The 27912-nt window shown below is 41.2% G+C and overlaps 3 protein-coding genes across 3 annotated transcripts; all 3 read right to left on the reverse strand.

Annotated features, from left to right (window-relative positions):
- Window positions 1–2125: 2125 nt before the first annotated feature.
- Window positions 2126–6237, reverse strand: tmem147 (transmembrane protein 147). The gene is made up of 8 exons (XM_078253502.1): window positions 6153–6237; window positions 5483–5585; window positions 5129–5198; window positions 4918–4983; window positions 4655–4791; window positions 4480–4564; window positions 3990–4111; window positions 2126–2950 (listed from the first exon to the last, which is right to left on the reverse strand). The coding sequence occupies exons 2-8, from the start codon at window positions 5557–5559 to the stop codon at window positions 2830–2832; spliced, it is 678 nt and encodes a 225-aa protein (XP_078109628.1). The 5' UTR covers window positions 5560–5585; window positions 6153–6237; the 3' UTR covers window positions 2126–2829.
- Window positions 6238–7047: 810 nt separating this feature from the next.
- On the reverse strand, window positions 7048–10066 carry LOC144519039 (C-type mannose receptor 2-like). The gene is made up of 4 exons (XM_078251920.1): window positions 9980–10066; window positions 9397–9578; window positions 8660–9296; window positions 7048–7626 (listed from the first exon to the last, which is right to left on the reverse strand). The coding sequence occupies exons 1-4, from the start codon at window positions 10064–10066 to the stop codon at window positions 7429–7431; spliced, it is 1104 nt and encodes a 367-aa protein (XP_078108046.1). The 3' UTR covers window positions 7048–7428.
- A 1874-nt stretch (window positions 10067–11940) lies between these two features.
- Window positions 11941–27621, reverse strand: gapdhs (glyceraldehyde-3-phosphate dehydrogenase, spermatogenic). Its single transcript, XM_078253503.1, has 11 exons — window positions 27571–27621; window positions 17793–17852; window positions 16198–16294; window positions 15752–15858; window positions 13986–14076; window positions 13736–13854; window positions 13547–13628; window positions 13260–13411; window positions 12988–13150; window positions 12573–12670; window positions 11941–12429 (listed from the first exon to the last, which is right to left on the reverse strand). The coding sequence occupies exons 2-11, from the start codon at window positions 17819–17821 to the stop codon at window positions 12360–12362; spliced, it is 1008 nt and encodes a 335-aa protein (XP_078109629.1). The 5' UTR covers window positions 17822–17852; window positions 27571–27621; the 3' UTR covers window positions 11941–12359.
- Between the last annotated feature and the right edge of the window lie 291 nt (window positions 27622–27912).

Here is a 27912-nt window from a genome sequence, read left to right on the forward strand (position 1 = left end):
CCAACTGTTTGCTGTCCTGGCTCCCAAATGGTGGAATGAGCTCCCTATTGACATCAGGATGGCCGAAAGCCTACCCATCTTCAACCGAATGCTAAAAACACATCTCTTCCGACTACACCTCGGATAAACATGAAGGAGATATATATATATATATATATATATATATATATATATATATTTCTTGAAGCTGCACTTTCATATGGCTCTTTGTAGTTTTGCTTATTTAAAGCTAATGTACTTGCACTTACTACTTGTTGTCTGGAGTTTGCACCTTCAGGGTTGAAAGCACTTAATTGGAAGTCACTTTGGATAAAAGCGTCAGCTAAATGACATGTAATGTAACTCATCAACATTCTAATCTGAATAACTCGACTATCCACGTACGAATAACGGGCCAAATGTTTGCCGAGCAACCTAAACAGTCTACAGACGTAACTCTTAAGAGAGAGTTTTGACTTTTTATTTTGTTTATACTTTAAGGCCAAAGCAATCATGCAACACATAATACAATTAGGATATTGAAGGAATACAATAATCCACCAAAAAACATAAATGAAGGATAAAAATGTGTATGATTAAAACCCACCAACAGTATAGCCTAACTGAATAGATGTACAATACAATGATAGACTACATTTCTGTCCCTTGAAATTTCTTGTGAAACGAGTTTGGCAGACTGAGACTCACAGCTGTTGCCTGGCTCTGACTCATGAAAAAAACACAAGTAAAATAAAAGACACTGCATAAACTGCGCTACTGTGTGTTTATTTAAATATAGGTAGGATACATGTAGGCCTAAGAGACTGCAATATAAGCCTGTATTACTATTAGAACTATAGCATACATATGTCAAGGATGTATACATTAGATAAACTTCAGCTGGAGTCATCCGATTTACCACGGCAACACTGTTCACTACATCAGTGATCTCTTTCCATTCCGCATTCTTTCTACAGCCTTTAATACCAGTTTTCAGGCTGCCAAATAGTACACACATTAGTGCAAATGAACCTGAGATATCAGGGTTTCAATCTCCACCTCTGAAAAGTGCCACTTCTTAGCCGGATTACGTCTCGCCATGTCATAAACTGTAGGGGCGAGGCCTCAAAACCCAGAACATATTGGGGCGTGATATTTAAATTACGATCGTTTCCAGCTGCTGCATTTATCAATGTACGACCATTCTTACGCTCCGACTGGTGTGATACGAACGTTTCATGAATCACACGTGAAGCCTGTTGTAAGATGATTTCTGCGCTCATATCTGCGCTGGTTTCTACGTTAGGTTGATAAATGAGGGACAACGTGACGGTGAGGCAGCGCCGATTAAATATAAAAAACACATTTTTATTTAAGATTGGAGTTGGATTTTACAAGGCGTTTACAGAACAATTATAATTTAACAACTATAATTAGTAAACGTTATTCCCACATTTACTTTCTGCAGTCTGACCTCAGTTCACCACCTCACCATCTGCGTCGCCAATTCCCATTGTCTCCAAAATGCGCGTATGCATGGGTCAGAGTTTGCGTGGGGGACCGCACATTCTCCCGTCAAGTTTGTGTTTTATAAATCACAACCATTGCGTGGGAAGTGGCGTACGCACATTTTCAGCCCCGTTTTGTGCGTACGCCACGTTTATAAATGAGACCCCAGTTCTCTTCCTCAGGCAGCACCGATGCGGATCAAATACTTGATGGATCTGTATTTTCTGGTGCTTTAAGCATAGGCACCAAAACATAGCCACTGATATTATCTATCATTTATTCAAAATGTAAGGACTAGGTCTAAGACAGGTCTAAGTCTACACAGACTTTGATATCATGGTCAATTTACATCTACATATCACGCTCCTTGTATGTGTAAACAGGAGGAACAGCAGAAAAGAGACAAACAGATATAAGAATAACTGTACCTGACTTGCAACAACAGTGGTCAGATCACGGTGTTCCAAGTATGCACCGCTGCTGAATAACCTAATGCATGCTCAGATAATCTGTCCCTGGATTGAGCCTGTAAAATGTTGAAAAAAGTAAAAAATAATTTTCTTAAATATGACATCTCATCATTCATGACAGCCATTAAACATCAAAGTATAAACAATCAAAAACTCCAGAGAGCAAGTTAAGACAAAAAGACATTTATTACTTTAATGTCAACATCATGTTGTCATAATTCTGAGTGGATCTCAGTTTATTCATACTGCGGGACTGTTTGAGTTAAACTTTAAATCTTCAATGCAATTTCTTTACTAATTAGAAAAATCGTGCTACAGTTACATTTAACTACTGGTATATAAATAAATTGATAAATTGGTGGCCACACATTGAACTATCAATGAACTATCACTGTCATTAATTTGTTATAAATTCACTTTGCGATTTCATCTAAGCATTACGCCGACACATAGAAAAGAATAATGTTATATATAAAGTCTCAATTCATTTGTGGTACAAAATTCACCTAACAAAACCAACACAGCTGAGGTAAGCCAATGATATAACAGAAGCTTCCTGATGTCACCACTCAACCTGCAGCTTGGACTGAAAGCAGACAAAGCTCCAGCGCATGTTTCCCATCAATGGTCCGTTTAGACTGATCAAAACAAACCGGAAGAACTTTAGCGTACCAGTTGGTAGCTTAGCCATGTTTGTAAATCAGACCAGTCCAGCTACCCAATATCAACAAGCCTTTTCAGTAGTCTTTGGTGTTGTATGGTGGTATTTAGACTGAAAAGGTATCGGGAGTCAGCTTCTATCTATCACAACCCGGGTCCAGTCTGGACCAAAAAGACTGCTGCAGGCTTATCACAGGGTGCGGAGTTGTACTTAGTTGCTGTGGACCAGAGTGACGAAGAGGAACAGTGAGCAGAGAGAGATGGCACCAGTCAGCACAGCTTTCACCAACAACACTGTCCAACTGCCCAGCAGGAAGACATGGACAAACAACCTGAAGCCACAGAGAGAAATACAATGTAAGTTACAATGTTAAAGAACAAAAACTGCAGAAACCATCCATCAGAGCAACAGAGTGTCAGAGACTTTAGAAATTCCCATCTCTTCCACTCGTGGATGCATAAGTTTCTCTTACTTGCACTTGTATTTTACTATTCATATGTTATGCAATTATTATTATTATTGCTCATGTTGTTGCTGTTAACTAGTGCCATCCTGTGGTTCACAAAATAATGTGCAGCCACCACATCGATGGCCAAAACTACCTTTTTGGAAAAACACATTCACTTTCTGTCCAAAATTAGATGAGAAGATTAAAAAGGTATAATTTGCAGTGCTTTCCTCAAAAACGATGTATAGACTAACACAAAAGTAATCCCTATCAATCACTTCTGACCCACTAGAAGAGTGTGTGGTGGTGTGTCTGTTACTGCAGAAAGCTTGCCCTCAGCCTGTATTTTCTCTCTTTTTTATTTTGGTGAGTGTGGGACGTGTCAACAGAGAGTCTTTGGGTCCCATGTAGGTGTGAAACCCCCAGCCAATAACAGCGTGCAGGTTGTGCTGCCCGTTCTCATTTTCAACTGCCGCTTTGCCCCTCAGCGTCTCATATCGACGCACAACTCTAACTGACACAGACGCACAGAAACAGACAGGATAAAGCTCTGCATTCACTCATAATCCGACAATGTTGCACCTTCCCGTGGAGCTGTGGGTGTGTTGAATTGTGCGTTAGAACATAACCACTGGCAACAGTCCAAAAACATCATTTTATTCCTCGGCTTCACTGCTTTGTTCAGCACTCCCTCTCCTCAATCACTCTCTAGTTCGCTTGACCACAGCTGCCTTCTCTCTCTGGCTATGAGCGGGGGAGGAGGGGCCAACACTGTGTTTTAGTAAGAGAAACTCACTACATATTCTACATTTAATACCGGTATCATCTCTTTTGTCCGTCTGTGTACTGTATGTACGTTTGATGGTGTGTGTATATGTTTCTGTTGAGCATATAAATGTGTGTAAACGTGTGTCAGACTTACTCCATTAGGAAGGCCTTGTAGACACAGAGAGCCAGCAGCACCGTAACAGGAAGCCTGAAGCTCTTAGGAAGGTCGTATCGTGTGAACATCCACACCACTGCTGCCATGGCGATATAATGGACCTATAAAGACAGAAATAATTTTTTTTTTAAACACACTCAGGTCCCATGATATAAACATTTACATCACAGATACAATGACAATATAAAAGATCTAGGGATAGACAGAGAAAAACCACATTGAGAATAAAACATTTTAAAATCTAGTACAAAAACAAGTAATTATTTTATTATTTTTTATAGTAATTTTTAGTTATCATTTCTGTGACCGCACTTCTGAAAACACAGTGGAAGGAGGTGAGATGGGAGGATGAGAGGAAAAGGAGAGGCTGACATAAAAGACAACAGATAAGAGTGTAGGTCAGGGACAGAAGATTTGAAAATACAGGGGCAGACAGAGTGGAGTAGTGAGAAAGAGGACAGCTACTCACCAAACTAATGTTAGAGTCAAAGCTCATCTGGATGTATTTCCAGTCAAACTCAATCCCTCTGGCTCCCACCCACAGAGGAAGGCACCTGAAGAGCCATTAAAGGACACCAACAGTGAGAGTCATTGTTTATATATGTGCAATAATCTCCTGCAAGAGCAGCAGTGTTACTGCTTACCTGGACATCACAAGTTCTGCTGTTGCCCAGCCCATGGCAGCCACCATGATCTTGTACTCCCCTTTACCGGCATTACGAGACATCACAAGATGGAGACCCAACAGGTCTGCCATGTCCACTGTTGCCTTCATAAATTCCTGGAAAACAAACGCACACATTACAACCTCCTACACAAGCTGGTATTGTACTGGCTTGCTTTGCATTTGGCTAGTGGGTAGTTGTACAACAGATCTCTGTTACTATAATGAAGTAACAATACTCACCCCTATGAAGTCATAAACTCCAGCTCCTCCTTCCCATGTGGGGAAAAATGTAGCAAGGAACAGCATCTAAAACACAAAAAGATAGGCAAATCCTGTTAACACGCTCCAAAACACAAGGAACCTATGACATCATAGTTTGTGCTTTTTCCTGCAATCGCCCTTGCTTAAGTGTATGACGAAAATTAATGTAATCACCAGAAAGCTCACTCACCTTACAGAGTTGGACAAACAGGTATGTCGCTCCAGCCTGGACACATCTCCAGAAGGCATTGTACTCTGAGCTAAACATTGAACAAACAAACACGGGTTAGTGGCAGGGCTGTAAGAAAAAGGAGGCACAGAGACAAGGCAATCAAGGCAGAAATTGTAAATTTGAAGAGCATACTACACAGTTCTAAGAAGATTATGTCGACCCCCTCCCAAACCTCTCCCACACTACTAAGCAGATTATTGGCGCACGTTATTAATCTCGGAGCATACAGTATGTTGCTACAACATAGAAATACAAAGAAACTATGTAATAATGATGTAAAGATGCAGCTCCCTGATTCAAACAGAAACTCACAGGCCACTGCACTTGTACGTTATAAAGTAAGGGAAATAGGCGAGGGCAAAGCAGTTCCCGAAGTGAAACAGGGTCATGATGTCTGGTCACAAAATGCAGCTCCCTGGAGAAACAGAGAGAAAAGGAAGGTAGGACTTCACATTGATACTGTTAATATGGGCAGGCGCACGCGCACACACACACACACACACACACACACACACACACACACACACACACACACACACAGCTAGTGTTACCATAATAACACAGTCATTAACAGAGCGTGGGTGATGTTACATTGACGTTTTATACTGGAGCCGACTGGAGCTAACGTTACATTGATGCTAACAGATTAATGTATAGTATTTGCAAAGTAATAACGAGTTTGTCATCGCCAAGAAAAACGTTCAGCAGGTGTCATCTTTACATAATCAACAGAGCTACAAAGCTATGTAACGTTGAAGGCATTAAGGAAATGAATAACCTGTACGTTCAAGTTAGCAAACGTTAGCTAGCTAGCTAAACTACAATCCCGTCGCCAAGACACGCTCCTGTATCGAGCGAACAAGTCTCGAAAATACTTTATCGCTGTCGAGTGAGTTTCACCATGAACCATGTCTTTATTAATTTACCACTTAAGCCATCTGGCAGCACCTGTAAAACTGAGGCTTTCAGTGTCAGCACTTACTGTCTTTGAAGAGCTGAGGAGAAGCAAACTGCCGTGCTCGTTGAATGACAAACGGAAGTTCGCTTGGCTCAACCTCGAAATGCCTCCGACTATGTCACGGGTTGGAACTATATGTTCCATAAGATGGATAAAATTAGGTCAAGAATTGATTAGTGACACTACCTTCTGGGGTGCGTTGGGGACGCTTCCACATCCGAAATTAAAACTTACATTAAAACCAGTAAAAGACAACGTTATGTCATTATGTCATATCACGATATTACGATATCCAAAATCTAAGATATCTAGTCTCATATCACGATATCGATATAATATCGATATATTGCCCAGCTCCAGGTTATAACCACTCAAACAGTACTTTAAGTAGAAAAAAATAACATGCTCTTTTTTAACTTAGCATTTAAGTCATATTTCTAGCATTAAAAGTCACAAAAGTGCACTTTATATCAGCTGGTGTTAAAAAGAACTGGTGCTACATGTACAGGTTATTTGAATATCCAAATAATAACAATGTGTTTGTTTCTTCAAAAAACATTAAGTTCGTTTATATTAATAGAGGATTTATAGAGGATATATAGAGGATATTATATATTTAAAATATAAAGTCTGCATTTTCACATATTTTTGCAAATACCTTTAGGTGGTTGTTGAACTGAAAGGTGTCTGACGATAACCTTTTAAAAATGCCCTAAATAACTTGTACTGTTAACACATTAAACAATTATGAAAAAAGTAATTAATTTCTCAATATGGTTAGTATAACTTCAGTAATACCCATAGCTTTATTATTCTATCAAAATCTAAAGCAAATCTTGGAAGCAAAAAAAAAAACATTGAACTTAACATGATAAATTAAGCAATAGATTGTTTATTTTGTTTTACAGCATTGAGGGACAGTAAGGATTACACAAGCAAGTTAACGGTCACAAAACAAAACAAGAGGGAAAAGTTGTTTTTGTCACAACCTGTTTTATACAGTCTATGGTCACAACACATCTCTTTTTGATAAAGGTAAAAGAGAGTTAAAGGACATTCTCACTCTTTGTGTTGTTATATTCTTTCTCACTTTCTGGCAAATAATAAATCAGGACATATACATATCTGAGTGTCTTCTATTTTCAACAAAAGATGCTCACTAAAGAATATAGAACCTTGTAATAGAGAGAGCTCAATGTGTACCGCTACAGACAAAACAGGCTTTAACAATGGAGAACTGAAATGTTCTAAACCCTAAACATGCTCTTACTTTGTTTTATTAGCTACTATTAGATTACTATTAGATGTTTACTTTGTAACAGACAAAGTTTCTTCTTTCTGAGCAGTCCCTGATGATCCAGTTCTTCGTGTTGTATTTGGACAGGGTCCCACAGTGTTTCCACTGGGACGGACAGTCAGGCAGCATCCTCTGGTCTCCCAGCTGTTGTCCATCCGCCCACCACCACTCCCCTCCCAGGAAGCGCAGGCCTGTCCAAACCTGAGAAACACAAAGTAAGTTTTGAGTCCCCGTTGTAAAAAGGGTTGTGACTGCTTTCATTCACCTTATGCATGCTTACTTGAGGAAGCTGTACTTTTGAAAAGAGCCTTTGCATTTTTCAAACAGACAAACAACAACTTCCAATTCATATTTCTATTTCTTTATTCTGTCTCTAAATGTATAAAACCTTGATATTTTTTTGAAAGCTTTTAAAGTTTACTTCTTATCTTCTTATCTTCGATCTGTCTACCACAGAGATCTTCAACAGGGGGTCTGGGACCCCTAGGGGGTCCTCAGAGTCACTGGAGGGGGGCCTCCAAATTATTGTCAATTTTTGAAAGTTTTTTTCAAAAATTAAAATGTCTAAACATAATTCACACATATTATTAGCAAATATAAATCTCCACTGATGATAGGCTAGGTAGTCACTAAGATAGCCATACAGCCACATACAAGATGATTTATGCCAACAATTAATATTTTAATAGCTTAGTAGTCTATGCACTAAAAAGTTATGTGTTAAGGCTTTAGGCCGCCCTACATGTACTGTAGGCCCAGTTTAATATGCAACTTCATTTTATACAATATATGTAGTAGGGGGTCCCTGCTCCGTCTCTCTCTCAGTTAAGGGGTTCTTGGCTTAAAAAACGTTGAAGAACCCTGGTCTACCATATTCTGTCTCAATGATTTCCACAAGGGGCTGCAAGATAAATCTGGAGGATTGTGTAAGATGATTAAAAAGATTGTGTTATGATTGTGTTTTTTGAGGAATATTTGATGTTTTTTTCTTCTTTCTGCAGGCCTAAAAAAGTGATTAAAATAAACTATGAGATAAGGGAAAATCCCTCTTTGGTTGAACTGCACACAATATGCAACCTGACAAAAGTGGCTGCATTGCTTCACATTAAAGTGTTACAAGCCAGCACCATTTGGAAAACATCTTTTAATAACTTGATTCGTTTCAGGCCACTGTTCAGTGAAAATGACCTCTCTTTTTTTTCTAATGTGTTAACCCTGCCACCCATTCTCAAACCTCATTGGTCGTGGCTTTGTAGATCCTGTCGATGACATAGTTAGACAAGACGTTCAGGCTCAGGAGGTCATAGAGGTATCTGCAGGGCCTCAAGGAGTCCTTACACTGGGTTCCCATGCCCCTACAGTGCTTCAGGGCATCCTCCCATGTCTTGTTCTCATTCACCACCACCATGCCATCATCATAGCAGACAAAGCTATGCTTGTCGGAGCACTTGCTGCTGTGCCATGTTACATTTTTAGGATTAAAAGAGCCACAGTCAGTGGTGAGTGGCTCTCCGGGGGCCCAGTTTCTGTAGTCAGATGTCTGTTGTCCGATCCAGCTCCAGTTCTCACCAGCCTCTCGGTACAGTCCAATCCAGCCCGGTTTCTCAAATTCATCAGTGTTTGTTATGGTGATGGTGGCTAGGTCACCATCACTTTCACTCTTACAGTACTGAGAAGCGTTGTACCAGTTAAGGCTATTGTTGTGATGGTAAGTGCTTTCCTTTTCTGAGCAGTAGAAATCATATGCATCTGAACACGTCACACTGTGCCACTTTAAATCCTCTTTCACAACTGCACAGTTACTGCTGGGCTCTCCATGGGCCCAGTAGCTGCTCTGTGAGAGGTCGTCTCCTGAGATCCCCCTTCCACTTCTGAAACAAATATATATATCGCTTAGAAATGCATTTTACCTTCATTTCACAATAATGAAATCAACATAAAGTTCATTTTCAAACAAGGTAGGCTACTCACTTTACATTTATCCACTTCCAGACTGAGGCATTTTCAGGGTCTCTGAGTAGACCGATCCAGGCTTTTTGGACTTTAATGCCCACCAAAAACTCAGCCAGCTGGGATCTGTCCACTATGTTCCAAGTTACCAAGTCAATGTGGTTCTTCTGGCAGTACAGTCTCGCCTCTGTCCAGTTCAACTTCTGAGATGGACAGTAAATTGTTATCACTGTGGTAAATGCCTCGAGGTAAAGAGTAGCAAAAAACAGCAAGAAGAACATGAGCTCAGAGCTTCTCTTGTTTCCCATGACTGGTCCTGTCTTCATGTCAAGTCAAAGATGGGTCTGTTTGCAGAACCCTTATTAGCTAGGTCACGTCTTGGTGTGGTCAGTGGCTGGTGAGGAGCTATCACTCTGCCCTTATAGCAACTAGATACCTGACCACTCCCACATAGACCAACCCACCCATAGACACACCTCTCCAGATTCAGCAGACCACTATAACCTCTCCACACCAGCCCAGTGTTACAGTCCACATGGTGTTAACCATTACAGCGTCTTTATTGTATTATTAAACTTTAAATTGGGGCATCACGGTAGCTCACCTGGTTGAGCATACGCCCAATGTATGGATGCTCAGTCCTTGCCGCAGAGGCCGCGGGTTCAGTTCCAACCTGCGGCCTTTGCTGCATGTCGTTCCCCTTCTCTCTCCCCTTTCAAGTCTAAGCTGTCCTATCAAATAAAGGCCTAAAATGCCACAAAAAAATACAATAAATAATCAGGCGCCCGGATAGCTCAGTTGGTAGAACGGGTGCCCATATATAGAGATTTACTCCTCAACGCAGTGGGCCTGGGTTTGACTCCAACCTGTGGCCCTTTGCTGCATGTCATTCCCCCTCTCTCTCCCCTTTCATTTCTTCAGCTGTCCTGTCACTAAAGGCCTAAAAATGCCCAAAAAATAATCTTTAAAAAAAAGAAAAAGAAATACTATGAATTATGAAGATGCTTTATGTTTGCGCCAATCTTTCAGGTAGCCTAGAGCAGTGATTCAAAATCAAGGGTACTAGGATAAGGTTGGCGAGTGGCTTAGTCAAAGTTATACATAAAAAAGAAATTATTAAATGTATTATATTTATTATTTTTAAAAGGGTATTTAAAATACAACCACATCCTTCTTCTCCAGCCCTAAGTAAAATCTATTTTTTGCTTATCAAAATTTCCATGCAAATAAGTCATAACCAGAAGTCATTGGATCTAATTTAGCGACTAGCATGCTGTATCACAGCTTATAAAGACACATTTATGGTAAACACTCAAAATGTGGAGTGGTAAAAATAATCACAAAGAACCACACTGTTGGCTTGCTCCTCATGTCAATGCATGGTGTACTTAAAAACAAATGATAAGGACATTTTTTTTTTTAAAACAAAGTGGACCCAAATGCAATCATGTGTGGTGCAGTGAAAGGCTCCGTTTCTCTGGATCTGTAAGCGTAATGCAAATGTTCTACATTCAAAACTGTCCAGTCTCCATGCATTTTGGGGAAATCAGGCTGCAGGCAAATTACTTGATTTGAATCTTTTTAGTCAACATACGCTGATGTCCACATCCTTGTGCTGACCTCTGTCCATCTGGCTACTCTTACCTTGGTTTCAGCATGATGTCATGCATTCAAACAACATACTTTAATTCTGTCAATTAAAAAGGTATCACTGTGTGGCCGGGTTAGCTCAGTTAGTAGAGCAGGCGCACATATGTAGAGGTGTATGCCTCGACGCAGAAGGTCCAGGGTTTCGAGTCTGACCTGGATGATTTCCTGCATGTCTTCCCCCTCTCTCTCCCCTTTCATATCTAGCTGTACTTTCCATTAAAGACTGAACTGCCCAAAACAAATCTTTAAAAAAAAAAATAAAAAAAAATAAAGGTATCACTGTAATAGTATATGCCACCAGTTCATATTTATGTCCATAGTTCAATAGACTGGTGAAATGTGTTTCTATTGCAGTATGTTCAGTAAAACAGCAGGTGGCACTGCAGCAAAAATGATTATAAACGTTTTCAAAGCTTTGTATGTCACTTCCTTTTAAGAGTGAGTAATTTGGCCAAGGCAGGAAGAAGCATAATTTTACCATATTAGGATCAGATGCAGCTTTGATGCATTGCTGAGTGATGCAGTACCGTAAAAGAGGCAGCAGGTGGCTCTGAAGGTTCCCTCTAGTGGCTGCTCCATCCTTTCCCCACCAATGTCTCCTACCAGAGAATGACTCAGAGGAGATAGGGAATATGGTAACAGTGGAGTCTAGCCCCTAGTACAGGAAGAACCCATATAGTAAAATAAAAGGCTAATTTTCAAGAACACAGAGTTGATAACTGTGTGTAGGATTCCCTTTTTATTATTGCAATGCACATTTTTGGTCCATAAATTGCTATGATGTCTCCAGCCTTTACATGGATGTTATAACATTCATATTAACATCATCTCTCCATTTCTACATTTTGACAGTTTTGAGGTTGCATAGGACACAGGGAACAGATATGATAATAATAAAACAGGACAACTCAACAGTCCGAGGTTTTTCAAGTTTTATTTCTTTTTTTCATTACTCTTAAGCGGAGTTACACTAGCTCTGCCTCTCAGCGTCCTCTTTCCACTGGTGATTAAGCCTTTAAAACACACCGACAGGAAGATGGATACAGTAGTTACCATAGCACTGAGCCATAAGGACACATCTAAAGTGGCAGTGGGAGGTGGAGAGGGGGCACACAGACACAAATACTGTAACTAACCGATCATCTCGTCATTTAAGGAAAAAACAGATGAACTCAGAACACTCAAACACACTGGTGCTGCTGCCTACGTATACTGTAGTAGAGCTAAGGGCTGCGATGCTATGACTTGGCTATGGGTGTGTAAAAGAGATGGGAGGGTGTGGGAGGATGATTGGGGTGGTCCCTTTCCTGACTTCCTTTTTGGACAGGAAGTGTCTACTCCTTGGTGTGCATGTACAGCAGCAGGTCAGCGACACGGTGGCTGTAGCCGAACTCATTATCATACCTGGAGAGAGTGGGAGCGAAAAAAGAAGAAAGAGAAATTCATTGTTTGAAAAGACAAAACTGTGTTTTTTTCCTTTTTGTCTTTAGATGAACACTAACTTCCTGTTTTACATGTGAGACGGACCAAGACATTTGAAAACTAACCAGGAAATGAGCTTGACGAAGTTGTCGTTGAGGGAGATGCCGGCACCAGCATCAAAGATGGAGGAGTGGGTGTCACCGATGAAGTCAGAGGACACCACCTGCAAAACACAAGTCAGATTTACTGTAGTGCAGCCCCAGGCACAGCTTAGGCAATACATCAGCACATGCAAAATACAACCACAGTCAGTCACAGAGCTCATATTTTTGAATGTCTATTTCCATTTTTTTATTAAATGAATCACAATACAGGAATACATGTCAATATTAACCCATGCATCCAAATTAAATGTACAAAAGCAAATAACCCTCATTACCCCACATCACCCTATCCCCACAAACTTAAAATGTTAGTTCTAGCATTATTACTAGCTGTGTATTTGCTTTACAGTATATGTGAAATAACTTTGGGTGTTACCTGGTCCTCGGTGTAACCCAGCACTCCCTTCATGGGCCCATGTGCGGCCTTCTTGCAGGCTTCCTTAATCTGAGCGTACGTTGCAGGCTTGGACAGACGGCATGTCAGATCCACCACTGACACGTCGGCAACTGGCACCCTGAACGCCATGCCTGTCAGCTTACTAGAGAGAGAGGATCGACAAAACAGAGGTATTAGACCCGTGTCACCTTCAGTTCTTGCATGCATCTGCATCTGATTATCAAGATGATAACAAATGTGTTTGTCCTTACCCGTTGAGTTCGGGGATGACTTTGCCCACTGCCTTAGCGGCACCGGTGGAGGCAGGAATGATGTTCTGGTGAGCACCGCGGCCGTCACGCCAGGCCTTGGCGCTGGGACCGTCCACTGTCTTCTGGGTGGCTGTGTATGCATGTACTGTAGTCTACAGAGAGGAGTGACGTGTTACACAAAACATCAGTGACTCTGGCATTCATTTGAGAATAAAAATACAATACCATCTATGAAAAAGCCTCTGTCACAACAGTGGCTAATACTTAGAGTATCTACTGTGAATTACCATGAGAGCCTCCTCAATGCCAAAGTTATCGTGGATGACTTTGGCCAGGGGGGCCAGGCAGTTGGTGGTGCAGGAGGCATTGCTATCAACAGAAAGACAGACACGGTCACTAAGACTACCAGACTCACAGACACACACAAGTACATAGGAACATGTGTGAATGCATGTCCAAAACCAAAGTTATGTTACCTGACGATGGTCATGGAGGAGGGGTCGTATTTGTCCTCGTTAACTCCCATGACAAACATCGGAGCATCAGGTGAGGGGGCGGACACAACCACGCGCTGAGCTCCGCCCTGAAGGTGAGACTGTGACCGGACAGGAGAGAAAAGACGGCAAAGGTTACAAACCAGACCACCGTCTGTTTGTTTGTTTCTGTATATATTCATGTGTGTGTGTGTGTGTGTGTGTGTGTGTGTGTGTGTGTGTGTGTACATACAGAGGCCTTCTCCACACTGAGGAAGACTCCAGTGGACTCGACAACGTACTTGGCTCCAGCGTCGCCCCATGGGATCTCTGCTGGCTTCATACTAGAGTCAGAGAAAGAACAGAGTCAGTCTGAGATTAAATGATTATCACTACCGTTTAGGAATGTTAAATATTGGGGTTGATAAAGACAAGTAACACGCAAATATAACAGAAATAGAAACAAAAAAAACCCATCAAGTTACATACATCGAGAGAGAAGCGAGGGCTTGTTAGTACAGTACATCCTGTGCTTTCTAAATTAGTGTGCAGAGCCTCTCTGGATAATGTCATGCTAGTAATAAATAAAATAAAAGAGTAGATGGTGTGTTAAAATCAGGACACTCAAGGAGGGACACCTCAATAATGTATTGTCAGTGCTCAAAGAGGAACTCTCCTCTATAACCCTCCTTTTTGTTGCTGCTGCCTTTTGCAGAGAGGAGGCTCCATTACTGAAAGGACTAAAACAACTGCCAGTACAACGGGTGGAGGGGTAGCTATATGAGTGAGGCCTTAGTCAGCACAAAGCCTCATTCAACTCCATGAGCATGGAATTTACTTTTGATACTAAAGATCAGGGGGTTAAAATACCTTACCTTCAAAATGAAAAACTAAGTTCAAACAGGTGGTATCTGTTGGGGTTAAGGGGGTGGGAGTAAATACAAATCTTATCTACTGAATAGTTTGGTTGCAACCTTTATTTAATTCACATTGATGTTGTATTTAATTTAATTTATTCGTATTATTTATTTATTTAGTTTAATTTAATATTTTTTAAATGTGCCTTAAAAGGTACCTTAACACACAGCATGTGCATTAGGGTTGGGCATTGTTGGGATTTTAACGATTCTGATTCCAATTCCGATTCTTCCTTTCGATTCCGGTTCTTATAGATTCTCAATTCCGATTCTCTGAGGGGTGGAGATGAAATGGGTCACATGCTTATTTCACAAATAAGAGGAAAGTTTTATTTTGATTCAATGGTGGGTTGCAGTTTTACCGGGCTTTTTCAACGTAAAATAAAGCCACACTAGAGCGCTGCTTACTGTGCTCCATGGCTGCAACACAACAAGCGCCTGGCTGCTACGGAAACCAAAACTTGCGCATGTTAAATTTGGAACCCATGATCAGATTTGAAACCAAATCCTCCAAATGATTCCAATAAAGAAACGATTCCACTGGAATCGTAATTTTTGAAACGATTCCAATTAGGAATCGGTTCTCGATGCCCAACCCTAGTGAGCATTGTATCTATCCTGTGCGGGTGAAGTAACCCGGTGACTGGACCACAGGGACATAAGTAGGTGCTGGGAATCTGGTGTGTGAATTTATTTTAATATTATTTAAATAATTGTATTTATTTATTTATTTTTATCTTCCCCTTGTTTTTGAAAAGTTTGTTTTTCAATATCAACTTACTAACTTGTTACCTGTTATTATATGTACATTTTAATTATTTATTTTCTGTGGTTTAGGTTGTTGTAGACATTTTCAAAAATGTCTACAAATAAAACAATAAAAAGCATGATTCAAAAATAAATAAAGTTTAATAATGATTTGATGGCTGCTTCTATTACAGAGACCTCTCCGATACAATTCAAATTGTACTGAAGTGGCCCCTGATGAAATAATTGTTGTTGGCCTCCCTTAAGCTTGTTGCCAACAGTTACCATCGGCATCAACACTGCTGATATCTGTGCAGAAACAACCACTAACCACTAAACGTCATCCCTCACTTACCACTGGAAGACAGAGATGGCGTGTCCATCGACCATGAGCTTGCCATCTTCTTGGGAGACCTCACCATGGTAACGGCCGTGGGTGGAGTCATACTTGAACATGTAGACCTAGGAGGTGGGACAGGGATGGGAAGAGGTTAATAACAAAACTTCATGTTAACACTATAGTATTATATTTCATACACCTAACTTAGTAATCATAACACCTAAACAATCTTTCAATTTCCTGGGAGATTTGGGGAGTCCTGGGTGGTGTTTTAAGTCATCTGAATAAAGAATTACACCAAATGACAAACAAGATACTGAGAAAGCAACACTTGTCAGAGAGCAAAACTGTTCAGTTCAGGTATTAATAAAACGTATAAACTATGGACAGACGTTATACACTACTATACCATACAAATGTTAATCATTTGTAAGCAAGTATGTGCATGTAGGTTTTCTTACCATGTACTGCAAGTCAATGAAGGGGTCATTGATGGCCACAACATTGATGCCTTTCTGAAGGCAGGCCCTCAGGACCAGACGGCCAATACGACCGAAACTGCAGATAGAGATAGGGGGGTGGAGAGAGAGAGAGGGAGAGAGAAAGATTAATAATAGTTGTTTTAAGAAAATGGTGGAAAACTTCCACAGAATGTCGAACAACACCGGGGGCCTTATTCAAATCTTCTGACAAAGCCTCACACTGTGAAGTCATATCATTGCAGACTCCAACATAACTTCCAGTGGTTTACCTACCATAGGGAAGACCTGCCTACAAACCCCCATCAGCAGAAAAAACATGAAATCACGAGTGCTTCCACTCCTTTATTCCTGCAACTCTACTGCTGTTACTGTAGGCTATGATTAATGCAGGTTCACATTAAAAGCTTTTATTGGAATGATTTTATTGTAAAACAGACAGGATATGAATCCTTAGCCATGGAGCAATTTTTTGTCGAGCAGTTTATTGCAAGGAAGGAATGGAAAACAACCATGTAACCACAGTGAAGAGCTGCAGATGACAGGGTGAACTTCAAACCTCCAACGTGTAATTAAAGTACATCCTTTACTGTATCATTATTTACTGTAACAGAAGTCCATTTGTGCCGTTCTGCATCACAGTTGCACAAGATAGTGTCTCCCCTACCATTGTAGGGCTCGCCCCCCCTGAATAAAATAAAAAACAAATGCGCGGGATAAAGCTGTTTTCACACATACAGGCAATTTGCTTCTTGTTCCTCGCCTTAAAAGTTCAATTCATTTGAACTTAGGCTGGCTACATTGCACGTGTAACGTATGCGGAGCGGACGTTCCAACACTACGCTTTCACTATAATCAATGAAACTGGCTACAGCGGGCAGAGAGCAGCGCGTAAACGGTGCGTATGCACCGCGGAGATCCACTCTACTCTAAGTGTAAAAACAGGACATTCTTCTATTTAGATTTTTACACAAAAATAGATCATAAAGTATCATTATTTTTTTTTATTAAACTACTGATATACAGAAAATGACAAAATGACTGTGAATGAGCGTAATCGCATTTTCATTTGTTTCACTCACCTGTGTCCTCTGATAGCTGACAGTAAATCAACGTTTTCACAGCGCTGTGCCAGCTCCAAAAAACTGAAGAACAACAACAATCCCAAAAGCCAAAGCTCTCCGTCTCGCCTGTGATTCACACAATCCTACGCCGTGTGTGCCCAGCAGGTGTAGCCAGTTAAAACATACATTCACGGCACATACGCTCCGCCAACGGTCCGCATACGTTACGTGTTCAATGTAGCCAAAGACGCGCAATCCTAGGGGAAACCCTTATATCAAAATTTAGCATACTGTTTTTAAGGGTGGATTTTATGAAAATTATTTGAAAACTATTTCACCCTCAGTGCAAATGCAGTTTCACCCCTCTGCATAACCATTTACTAACCACCAGAACTTCGTGGAAATAGTAAACACCCATCCCCAAAATATACGTCACTGACATTCTATCCTAATCATCCTGAACCATCCTGTTTACAAAGTGTGTGTGTGTGTGTGTGTGTGTTTCAAACTCACCCATTGATTCCAACACAGAGGTCTGACATGGCTGCTGCTGCTTGGGGGGGATTAAGTTAACTGGAGGGAGAAAAGAAAAAGAAACCAACGACATTAGAAAGACAGCAGCAGCTATGGTTTGATGAAACTAACATTAAAATGCATCCAATCTCACTTAGTAATGTCTTCTAGCTGGCAACGCACTCAGTCAGATGACTTAACAATGCCTAAAATCACTAGAGCATAACCATGTGCAAACCATTCAAAGTATATGTGAGTGTTTGGGACTGAGACAAACTGCTGCCCTGGCAGCAGGAGGTGGCTTTAATCAGGTTAGTTAAGCTGTTGGCAATATACAATGAGTGTGTGTGTTCCTTTGCTGTAATGTGACCATGTCAATCTGCCATTTTAGTGTGAGCCCTCTGTTCATCAGTGTGTTTTCTGACCAGAAACTAGATCACAAGCTGACCGTGCTGCATGCCGCTATGGTCTGAACAGCCCAAATAGTTAATATATATATATATTTACATAGGGCCTAGTCTATTGTTAACATGGGCGCCGAAAGGGAAGCGGACAGCGCTTTGGGGAGCAACACTGGTGTTGTCACAAGTTTATTAATCGGTAGGAAGATTTCCTCACTGTGGCAGGATGCCCTAATTACCACCTGTCTTATCCACTGCCTTGCACCCTCCCCCTTCTTTTTCGTTTACACACACACACACAGAGTAAAGTGAGTGACATGCTAGCAGGAGACACACTGCCTTCATGTAGCTTTATGCATTTGCTCTGTGGAACAAATTATGTATCTAATCTGTATGTTATTTCCTTTTGTGTGTGTTTCTGTAAGGTCTGTCCTGCAATGCTACAATAACATGAAGAAAGAAAGACTGATAGCAGTAGCCTCACAGAATAGTATACAGGCGGTGTGAAGGATGAAAAAAACACCAAGGTGGTAAAGTATGTTGGCGTGCTCCTGAAGTTAGTATGACAAGTGGAGCTAGGTAAGGGTTGAAGTTAGAATATCAGACTGCTGCTGTGCAAGGCCAGTATTCTGTGTATCGTAAGTGACGAAAAAATACAGGCTGTCAAATAGAATGTTTTATGTGCATTCTGCAGGAGTACGGACGTGCTACATCATGCAGAAACATGTTTTGCAAACAATGGCAAGAAGGGAGGGTGAAAGTGGTCGGAATGTAATGCAACAAACAGAGACTTGTCTGCCGAGTGAACAAAGAGGAAGCCTGGCCTTGACTCAACAATGTGACCTCCCTTTACCTCTTCTTTCTTCTCCTTCTCATACTGTACACTCATTCGCCCGCTCCTGCTCTCAGCACCTCCTCTGTCCTCGCCTCCTACTTTTCCAGCCCCCATTTCTTCTAACAATTGCATCCCCTCTCCTTCCTTCCGTCACCTCCTTCATCTTCTAACTCCACCTCTTCCTCTCCTTTGCTGTCCTTGAACTGTCTATGCTAGAAGGGATACGCACTTATACAGTATTTAGCTCCAAATCTATACCAACAGAAAACTACCTAAAACTTTATTTAGGATTACAAGTAAATGTATCATTATATTTCCTTTGAGGTTTATTAACGTTCTACATATTTACAGAGATTTCTGTATGGAACATGTACCCAAAAACTTACTCATACTCATACTCATGGTAGCTCAGTAGCATTGACCAGGTGTTAGCCTAACCAGCAGCAGCTGTGTGTGTGTGTGTATGTGTGTGTGTGTGTGTGTGTGTGTGTGTGTGTGTGTGTGTGTGTGTGTGTGTGTGTGTGTCAGGGGCAGGTAGCACAGATTGTCCTTGAAACTGGGTGGTTGTCATTTTAGACTACAGTAATCTCCTAATCTGTGTGTGTGTGTGTGTGTGTGTGTGTGTGAGTGCATGTGTGTGTCCCAGTGGGGAGCATGTAGGACACGCCATCGATCTGGTGAAATGCATTGTGGGAGCACTTTAAATAGACTAAAAGGGTAACCAGATTAGGATAAATCGTCTCTCTCATTCTCACACATGCTCTAAAACATTAACACTAGCAGATAATCACTTGAAACCATTTTAACCTGGATTTATTTGCTTGTTATTAAGCACAAATAGATGTTGATGCCGATCTGATGCCAGTCAAAATCTATTTATTGACAGTCTGCCACAGTTTCAACTGTCAGATTTCTAACAGGGTCATTTGTAGTGCATACTTTTATGTGCCTATCTTTCAGGGTAGAGCAGCCATTTTGTTCTCTGCCGCTAACATCCATTATACAAGGTCAGCAAAGGAGAGAGAGAGAGGTAGAGAGAAAGAGGAGAGAATGGGTGTATACAGTATGAGCATGCCGTTCTCACATTTCTGCGTCTTTGTCTCTCCTTTATACTCAGTTACAGGCACTTTCTCCCTTTGCTCTCTTTTGAACTCTCCTTCCCCGTTGCCTCTTCACTTTAATACTATTTGTCTCACTTGTTGGCTTTATCTCTTTATGCTAAATAAATCTCTCTATTTTCTCTACCCAGAGCAGTTGCCCTGGGTTTTCCAACTTCAAATGGATGCTCTACTGACAGGTAGAACAGAGTGGGGCTATTCTGCTATAAAGCAGGTGGAAAGTCTGGACAAAGACTAGTGGAGCCACATAAGAGAGATCTGGTGGGACTCAAACCAAACGATGTGGCTCCAGATGTAGAGAATTCTACAACTTGACTATTCCACTGTGCACAGAAAATAATAGTTTTTAATTAGTTGAGTTGAATAAATGTATGTTTAAATAACCTGTCTTATGAAGTATTGGAGACTTTATATGGGGCAGGTGCACAAGCGTGTCTGCCTGTACAGTATGTACTTGCTGACACGCCCCCCTCCATGTCTGTTGCCAGGCAACAGTGTGGGGCTTTGGCCAATCAACGGGAGAAGAGAGAGCGGTTACACCGGGCAGCCAAAAACTGAAACACTGGCGCTGCAACATCAAACTCTACTGTGGCACCCCTGTTCAGCTTCCAAATGTTGTGCAAAATATGTTACTAATTATCCCACGTTTCTATATCGAGTAACATTAAGGTTTTCATGTGCAGTAAACTTTCTAATGCCATCTCCATAGCCAGCAGCTCTTCCCACTTCTCCACGTCACAGCTCTGCCTCTTTTGACTGTAGACCAACAGCCCCTGATCTGGATTCAGTGCACACTCTGTGACAGCACTCACACAGACATGTCCCAGCTCATAGAGGCAGCATTGTGCAGAGCAGAGCAAGAAGTTGCATGCTGTTAACTGCAGTTTGCAATCTGCTGACACTCATTAAACTGTAGGAAGAAGAGGCAGACAGACGGCCAGACATGTGAAGGGTAGCCAATCAATTTCCATCTCTCCGTTCAACCTTCCTCCCTCATCCTCACTTCTGTCTCACCTCCCTGGTCCATCAATCTCACATCTCCTTTATCACCAGCGTGGGGTCAGACCGAACCTACGAGTCACTTGACAAGGGGTGGGGCAACAATCTCCTCTTGTGATTGGTTAGACAAAAGGAGGAACGGCTGGTGAATATCACACCTCCCCTCCCCTTTACCCCACCACCCAAACTAATCATTAAAATTCAACACCCTACCTCCCTCTCCCTGTCCCCGCCACTCTTTGTCTGCCTAGTCCCCGTCATTTAGCACAACCCTACCCTCCCTCTGAGCTGTGACCCATTTTCCTCACATGAACACAGAGTTTAACCACGGGGGGGTGCAGGACAGGGACGCCGTGCCTGTGCGTATGCATGTGCACCGCAGGGACCACAGGAGGGAAGATGACTCATAACTAGTCGACCAGAAAAGGACAAAGAAAAAAGGGTGCATCAGGTGGTCAAATCTTAAAATCGAGTTTTGAACAGCACAGACTACTGTACATCTTTCCAACAGTATTAGGGTTGACATACGGATAGGACACAGACTAAAAAAAACATTCACATAATTCTTCATGGTGTTGTTGTGAGTGATGTGTGCTACTTATTTGGTATAGAGTGGTTGTTTTCTAAAGCTGTTACAGTTTAATAGTAAAACTTGGAAACAGCCTGTATTCATGTCAGGAGAGGCTACGTTTAGATAAAGCTGGTATACACAGTCTTTGGGTTGCCTCAGTTTGTGTAATAATTGGAAATTTGTTAGTGAGAGAATGAACTCACTGACTCTACCCTTGCTTTCCCTGCCCACTTTGCCATTCCCCTGCCTTCCTCCATACTCCTCCCTTCTTTCAGTGTCTTTTGCCTATTTAAACTTTCCTCCCGCTCTGCCACACCCTCTTTCTCTCCAGTATTTTTCCACTGCAGTGGGTTGATTGGCTAAAGGCCAGGCAGACTATCCAATTAGGTAATGTTCTCTCTTCTTGCCTGCCTCTTGGTGAAAAGAAAAAAATCAAATGCATTAGAGACTAAACAATAAATGCCAACGTTACACCCTTAGATGCACACACATTAGTGATGAAGTGGAGTCAAACTTTTTGTGTTCAACTTCAGTGAACTTTTCGCCTGCTCATCTTTTATTCTGCCTCCGCTGTAGCAGTATACCTGCTGCTTCCTCTCTTTTTATAGTCTGAGCGCTGAGGCAATGTCACTTTGCTGCTGTAAACTAGACAGTTAAATGTCCAACTACATCACATCACCAGCCACACACATGCACATACAGCACCACAGGCTGTGTGTCCTACTCAGCAGGCATGGTATCCTGCTGACAGTTACAGACAGATAAGAAGTTCACTGTTTCTATTAGACAATTCACCAAAGTCAAAGTATCTTTACTGTCCCTTACAGGGAAATTGGTTTGCAGCCAGGCTTTATTCACCTGTGGCAAATTAACATGATAAGCAGACACTGAATTTATAGTGCGAAATAGCTTTCATTAAGCTTTAATAATTAATGATAAGATAGATAAAGATGATTTTTTTTATAAATGTAGCAGTTGTATGTATTGTAGTTCATCAAAGACTTATTCATGCACAAAAACACACATGTGCACACACACCAACCATCATGAATTAGTAAAAGGTGTGCTGTATCAAACTGCAGAGGATTCAATGACACACACACACACACACACACACACACACACACACACACACACACACACACACACACACACACACACACACACACACACACACACACGTGAGCTTGTGTCAGCAGCTAGATGACAGAGAACCTTCCTAAGGCTCAGACCCTGTCACTTGTCTCCTCTCCTCTCCTCTCCTCTCTCATGTAGTAGTAGTAGCATTGTGTAAACTGTGTTTGCTACTTTCCTCATATCCTGCTTGCTGTACAAACACCTGCACTTTTGAATAACTGTATAAAAAACTAAGCAAAACTGCTTTGTTGTACAAATAAGGGCCTTTTATGTGTCAGTTGTGTATAGCTGTCCCTACTGTAGGGTTTATTTCCTTAAAGTTGCGACAGTTAGGTGCAGAGTGCTGAGTCACTCTGGAGTTCCTTCTCTCTTACACACATCCTGGACAAGATGGCTGGGTGATAAGTCAGCAGCAGAGCATAATGGCGTTCTCGGCCTAGAAACAACCACACCACCTTTAAGTGGAACACCTGTGTTAATCTAGGAAAAACAAGTCATAAGTCATAACCAACTCATAAACAACAAATTACTTTTATGTAAATTAGTCTCATGACAAAATTGGCTTTTAGTGGCACTGATTATTCACTAACTGCAGGATGAAGTACACTAATCTGTATTGAAGCCCAGCAGCCTGCTCTAAAGTGTGTACCAGAGGGAAGAGGAGGATTGTTTGGCATGTCCAACATGAGTAGCATGCAGACACTGATCTAATCGAAGAAGAAAAAATGCCTAATATACTTCTTACAGCAAGCACCTGAGAATCCAGTCCACATCTATGACGAATGTAATAGACACCCCATGGCCTATCATTTACACACATCACAAGTAGCTTGTCCACATCTCCTTAATAACATGGCTGTAGTCCTTGATAGGTGGGGATAACATATCCTGTGTGTACTAATGTGCTCTAATCTCATTGGCTAATAGTTTACTCCTTGCTCAGCGAAGGGGCAACATGCTGGTAACAGTGACTGACATTTCAGACATTTGGCCAACACCCTGATCGGCAACAAATACAAGAGCAGAATGAATGTCCAAGTAAAAAAATAATAATCATAATAATGCAATTTGCAAATGCATTGATAAAACTAGTAGACTAATTTCATTTGGAGATCTTAATGCAATTACTGTCATTTTAACATATTCACTAGACTGGATCTTGGACAAGTAACGCCTGCTCTAAATAAAGTTATACAGTACATGCGATTTAAGTTTAAGATAGTCTGTTGGAAAAATAAATCGAGAGGGAGGTTATTATCATAAATCATGTTACCGTAATTAAAAATACTGCAAAACCTATTTTCTGCTTGATGCATGACAAATGGCTGTTTATGTTCTTCCAAAACTATGATCATAGAGTATGAAGTCTGGCAGCACATAGAGCTTTGACCACAATAGTTAGCATCTTTCTGGCAGCACTGGGCCTGTTATTAGTGACCAGGGACATGCACAGACATTTTGGGCGGCAGGGGCTCAAAAAAAAAATATTTAAATTATAAATCATTATTTATTTGAAACAAAACGTTAAATATATTAACACAACTCTGACTACCTTAACAACTGATTTTATTTCCCTTGCGCAATTGTTCAATAGTTTTAATATATACTCAACAAAATAATCAGTTCACACAGAGACTTTTTAGTATTCACCAGGTTAATCACAAACACCAAAGCAAGCTGTTTTCTATGCTACTAGTTTCAAGTATATATTTAGAATAAGTGACAGCACCAAGGAGAGGGACATCGTTTCACTAAGAATTTGTTTATTTTGCAAATGGCAATAAATCATTTTAATTCTTTTGGTGCTATTGAAATAAATAACCCTTCAAAAAAATCTTTTTTTATAAAAAATCTCAATAAAAATCTTCACACTAAACTGAAGAAGGCTGTTGATGCAATTTTGTTAATTTTACAGGAAAAAACCCTGCACCAATAATGAAGAAACACTGTTATTATTAGATGAGGAGCCCACGATCCAAATAATAAAGTTACTGTTTAACGCAGGACACTTTTTTCATGTTGTGGTCAATTTAGAGATTTTGTTCTATTTTGCTTCCATGTCTTCTTTTACTCTATAATAAAACTTCCAAAATACACATTTAGATGGTATTTGTTTAGGCTGCATCTGTAGATTTCGTCTAAATTAATCTACATATTTAAACCTAACATTTAAGGGGGAAAAAACTCTTAACTCATTAACTGGGTCTTGTCAGATGTATGCATATTAGTGCATTTGAATTAGTTAAAGCCTAATTTGCATAACAATGTGGGGTTGTGATGACGTTATCAGACACAGATTTTACTGTAGCTGTTCACCTGGAGTGTCTCCATTAAGTACAGTACATTAGTCTGTAGGACCATGATGCCTCGGCTGAATGTTAGCTAACTTATTACATTAGCTAGTAGCTCATGCATGTTAGTGAGACAGAGGTTTACTATTTGTTTTGTCTTCCGACTAATTAGCTGTAAACTCGAGGCACTGGCTGCTTAGTCTTTTGTTCATCACCACTAACCTCCACACAAGCCAAGAAAAACTTTCTGGGGTAGGAGCTGGAAGGGACTGCTGCCTCTCTGCCTGCCCTCCTGCCTCTGTGTGCGTGTGTGTGTGTGTGTGTGTGTGTGTGTGTGTGTGTGTGTGTGTGTGGCGCATACTGCTGACGAGACGCATCACAGATAGATAGATCGATAGATAGAGATAGAGAGAGAGAGAGAGAGAGAGCCGACCTGATGTTTAGATTTTATAATTCAATAAATACATTAGTTTGACAAAGAAGCAAACAGTTGTGCGCAAACAGGAATATATATCTATATAGGCTATATTCATTCATAAAAAATGAATTAAAAAAGGGCAATTTCTCTCGAGGAAGAAAAAGGGCAGGTGCTCAAGCCCCTTTTGATGTCTATGTGTGCACGTGCCTGTTAGTGACCTTCAGTCATCCAGAGCCTGGGCTAAGAAATGTGACTCCCCATCCATGGGTACAGTGGGAAGAACCCTTTTTTTCAAGATGGTAAGGAGTTTGAGAATAAAGATGAGCAGCGGGTCAGCATCACTACAGCAGCTCTGGGCCTGCTGGGACCTTCCTCAGCTGCAGTGATAACCTTCAACAGTGAGACAAGGCCAGACATGGCTGCATCTGCATGTACCACACCTCCATCAAATGACTGCAAGGAACTGCAAGCAAATCGTGACTGCCACAATGAACAATACCGTATTATGTACTTTATTATTAATTAATAATATTGTTATTTTAAACGATACTGAATACTAGCATTCCCTTATTAATGTCCCCCCCATTGAACAAGGTTGACATTTTCGTTTTCTATTTAAATGCGTGTTGTACTTAAATACTGTATGGCTGATTAAGTAGCTTAATAAGTTGTAGGCTACATTAACTTTAGCTGTGTCGTATTGCTTTTTTAAAAAGCGCAAGCAGGCCTCTTTGCAACCCGCATCAACAGGTCTGTCGAGTCATGGAGTCAAACTGCGACACGATAATGCGACACTGCACTGCCTCTATGCCCTTCAAAGCCATCACAGGAAGGCTTTCAGCACGCCTCTCTCATCTTTCCACATGAAATAAAGCCAAGGTTATTCATCTGTCCCGTTTCGGTTATTGCATCACTCTGCTTCCCGTCATTGCGAGAGTTTAATTCATCTCTGAAATCTACTGGTGCAACGACGACAGACTTCATCATAAAGACCAGGGGAGGCACGTAGCTTCACCTCCATTCACGTACACTCATTCCCACAGTACACCGGCTTTAAACAGCTCCGTATGTAGCCTATCAATGTACAGCTTAACAGCAAACCGATTTCCATTCAAACTACATATAGATATAGGCCATTGTTAAGTATATGCGGTGATAGACGTTGATATTTGTGTTGGGTTACATAACATGGAGACTAATCCACTTCCGTAAAGATGCAGAAATGGGAGCTGCCAATGTCACGTTACCCGCTCAGTAGGACAATTTAGCTTCAGATGAATTCATTATGAATTGACCGTAATGAATATGTGCAGATTGTCTTTACAATAAGGAACCTTGTCATTGTAACGCTTCTGGGTGTTTACAGCTTTAGTGGATTTAGGTGTCGGCTATCTGATGCAACGAAACGACTCAGAAGGAAATTTTATACAACGACCGGGCCCTCTCCAGACAGCAAGGCCATGGCCGCATCCGCTCCCATCCTCGCTGTTCTCTTCCTGTACTAATAAAGCGTGCATGCTGCGAAGGAGGCTGTTATGCAAATCCAAACGCTGAATGAGCTTTAAGCTTAACTTCACGTTATTCCACAATCCACTTTCTCATCCTCTCGCCTGTCTCTCGCGCACGAGCGCCACTTTAAACGGTTAACGGTACGTGGCTGGTTAAAAAGCTGGAAATTCACTGGAAAGGCAACAGGATGGCCACTGGCTTCCGCCAGTCGTTTACGGCTTTTAGTTATGTCAGTCTCAGGAAAATGTGCGACGTTAATACGTCGTATGTAACAGTGAATGTGAAAAAAATTAAAACGGCATTAGTTTAGTTGGGGGTATGGCAGGCCTACATTTGTGCACCGACAAATAAGCTAGCATTTGAAACTGTAGTAAAGGCTGAATCGTGTGGAATAGTTTTAACGTCCTCAGTTTAAAAAAAAAAAATTGTGTATTCTAGCTGTTAGAAGGGCGGGCCTCTAAAGTAACACGTTGTACGGTAAATCAGTGTTGCGGCTTACCTGACGGCTGATGCTTCTTGAGTCTGTGTGCGCAATACACAGTGCCGCCGTCTGCTTTTATACAAGACACGTGTCTCGGGGAGCCTGGTCGCCACGGCGACGTGACGTCATGTCATCCTTTTAGGCTCCATTCGGAACGAGGGACTAGTCACGGCTGCTATAGTAACTCGAGGGATGAAGCACTGGTCTGGTTAACGTCTTTTTCACACATCTTAAACTCATGAAATAGACCCTAATATTTACCAGAGAGAGAGAGAGACACACACAGATAAGGGGTAAGAGAGACAGAGAGAGACTGGCAGGATGCCAACATGGAAGTGGTGGGGATGATGATGACGATGC

The sequence above is a fragment of the Sander vitreus genome, chromosome 6 (assembly GCF_031162955.1).
Source record: "Sander vitreus isolate 19-12246 chromosome 6, sanVit1, whole genome shotgun sequence".
Lineage (NCBI taxonomy): Eukaryota > Metazoa > Chordata > Actinopteri > Perciformes > Percidae > Sander > Sander vitreus.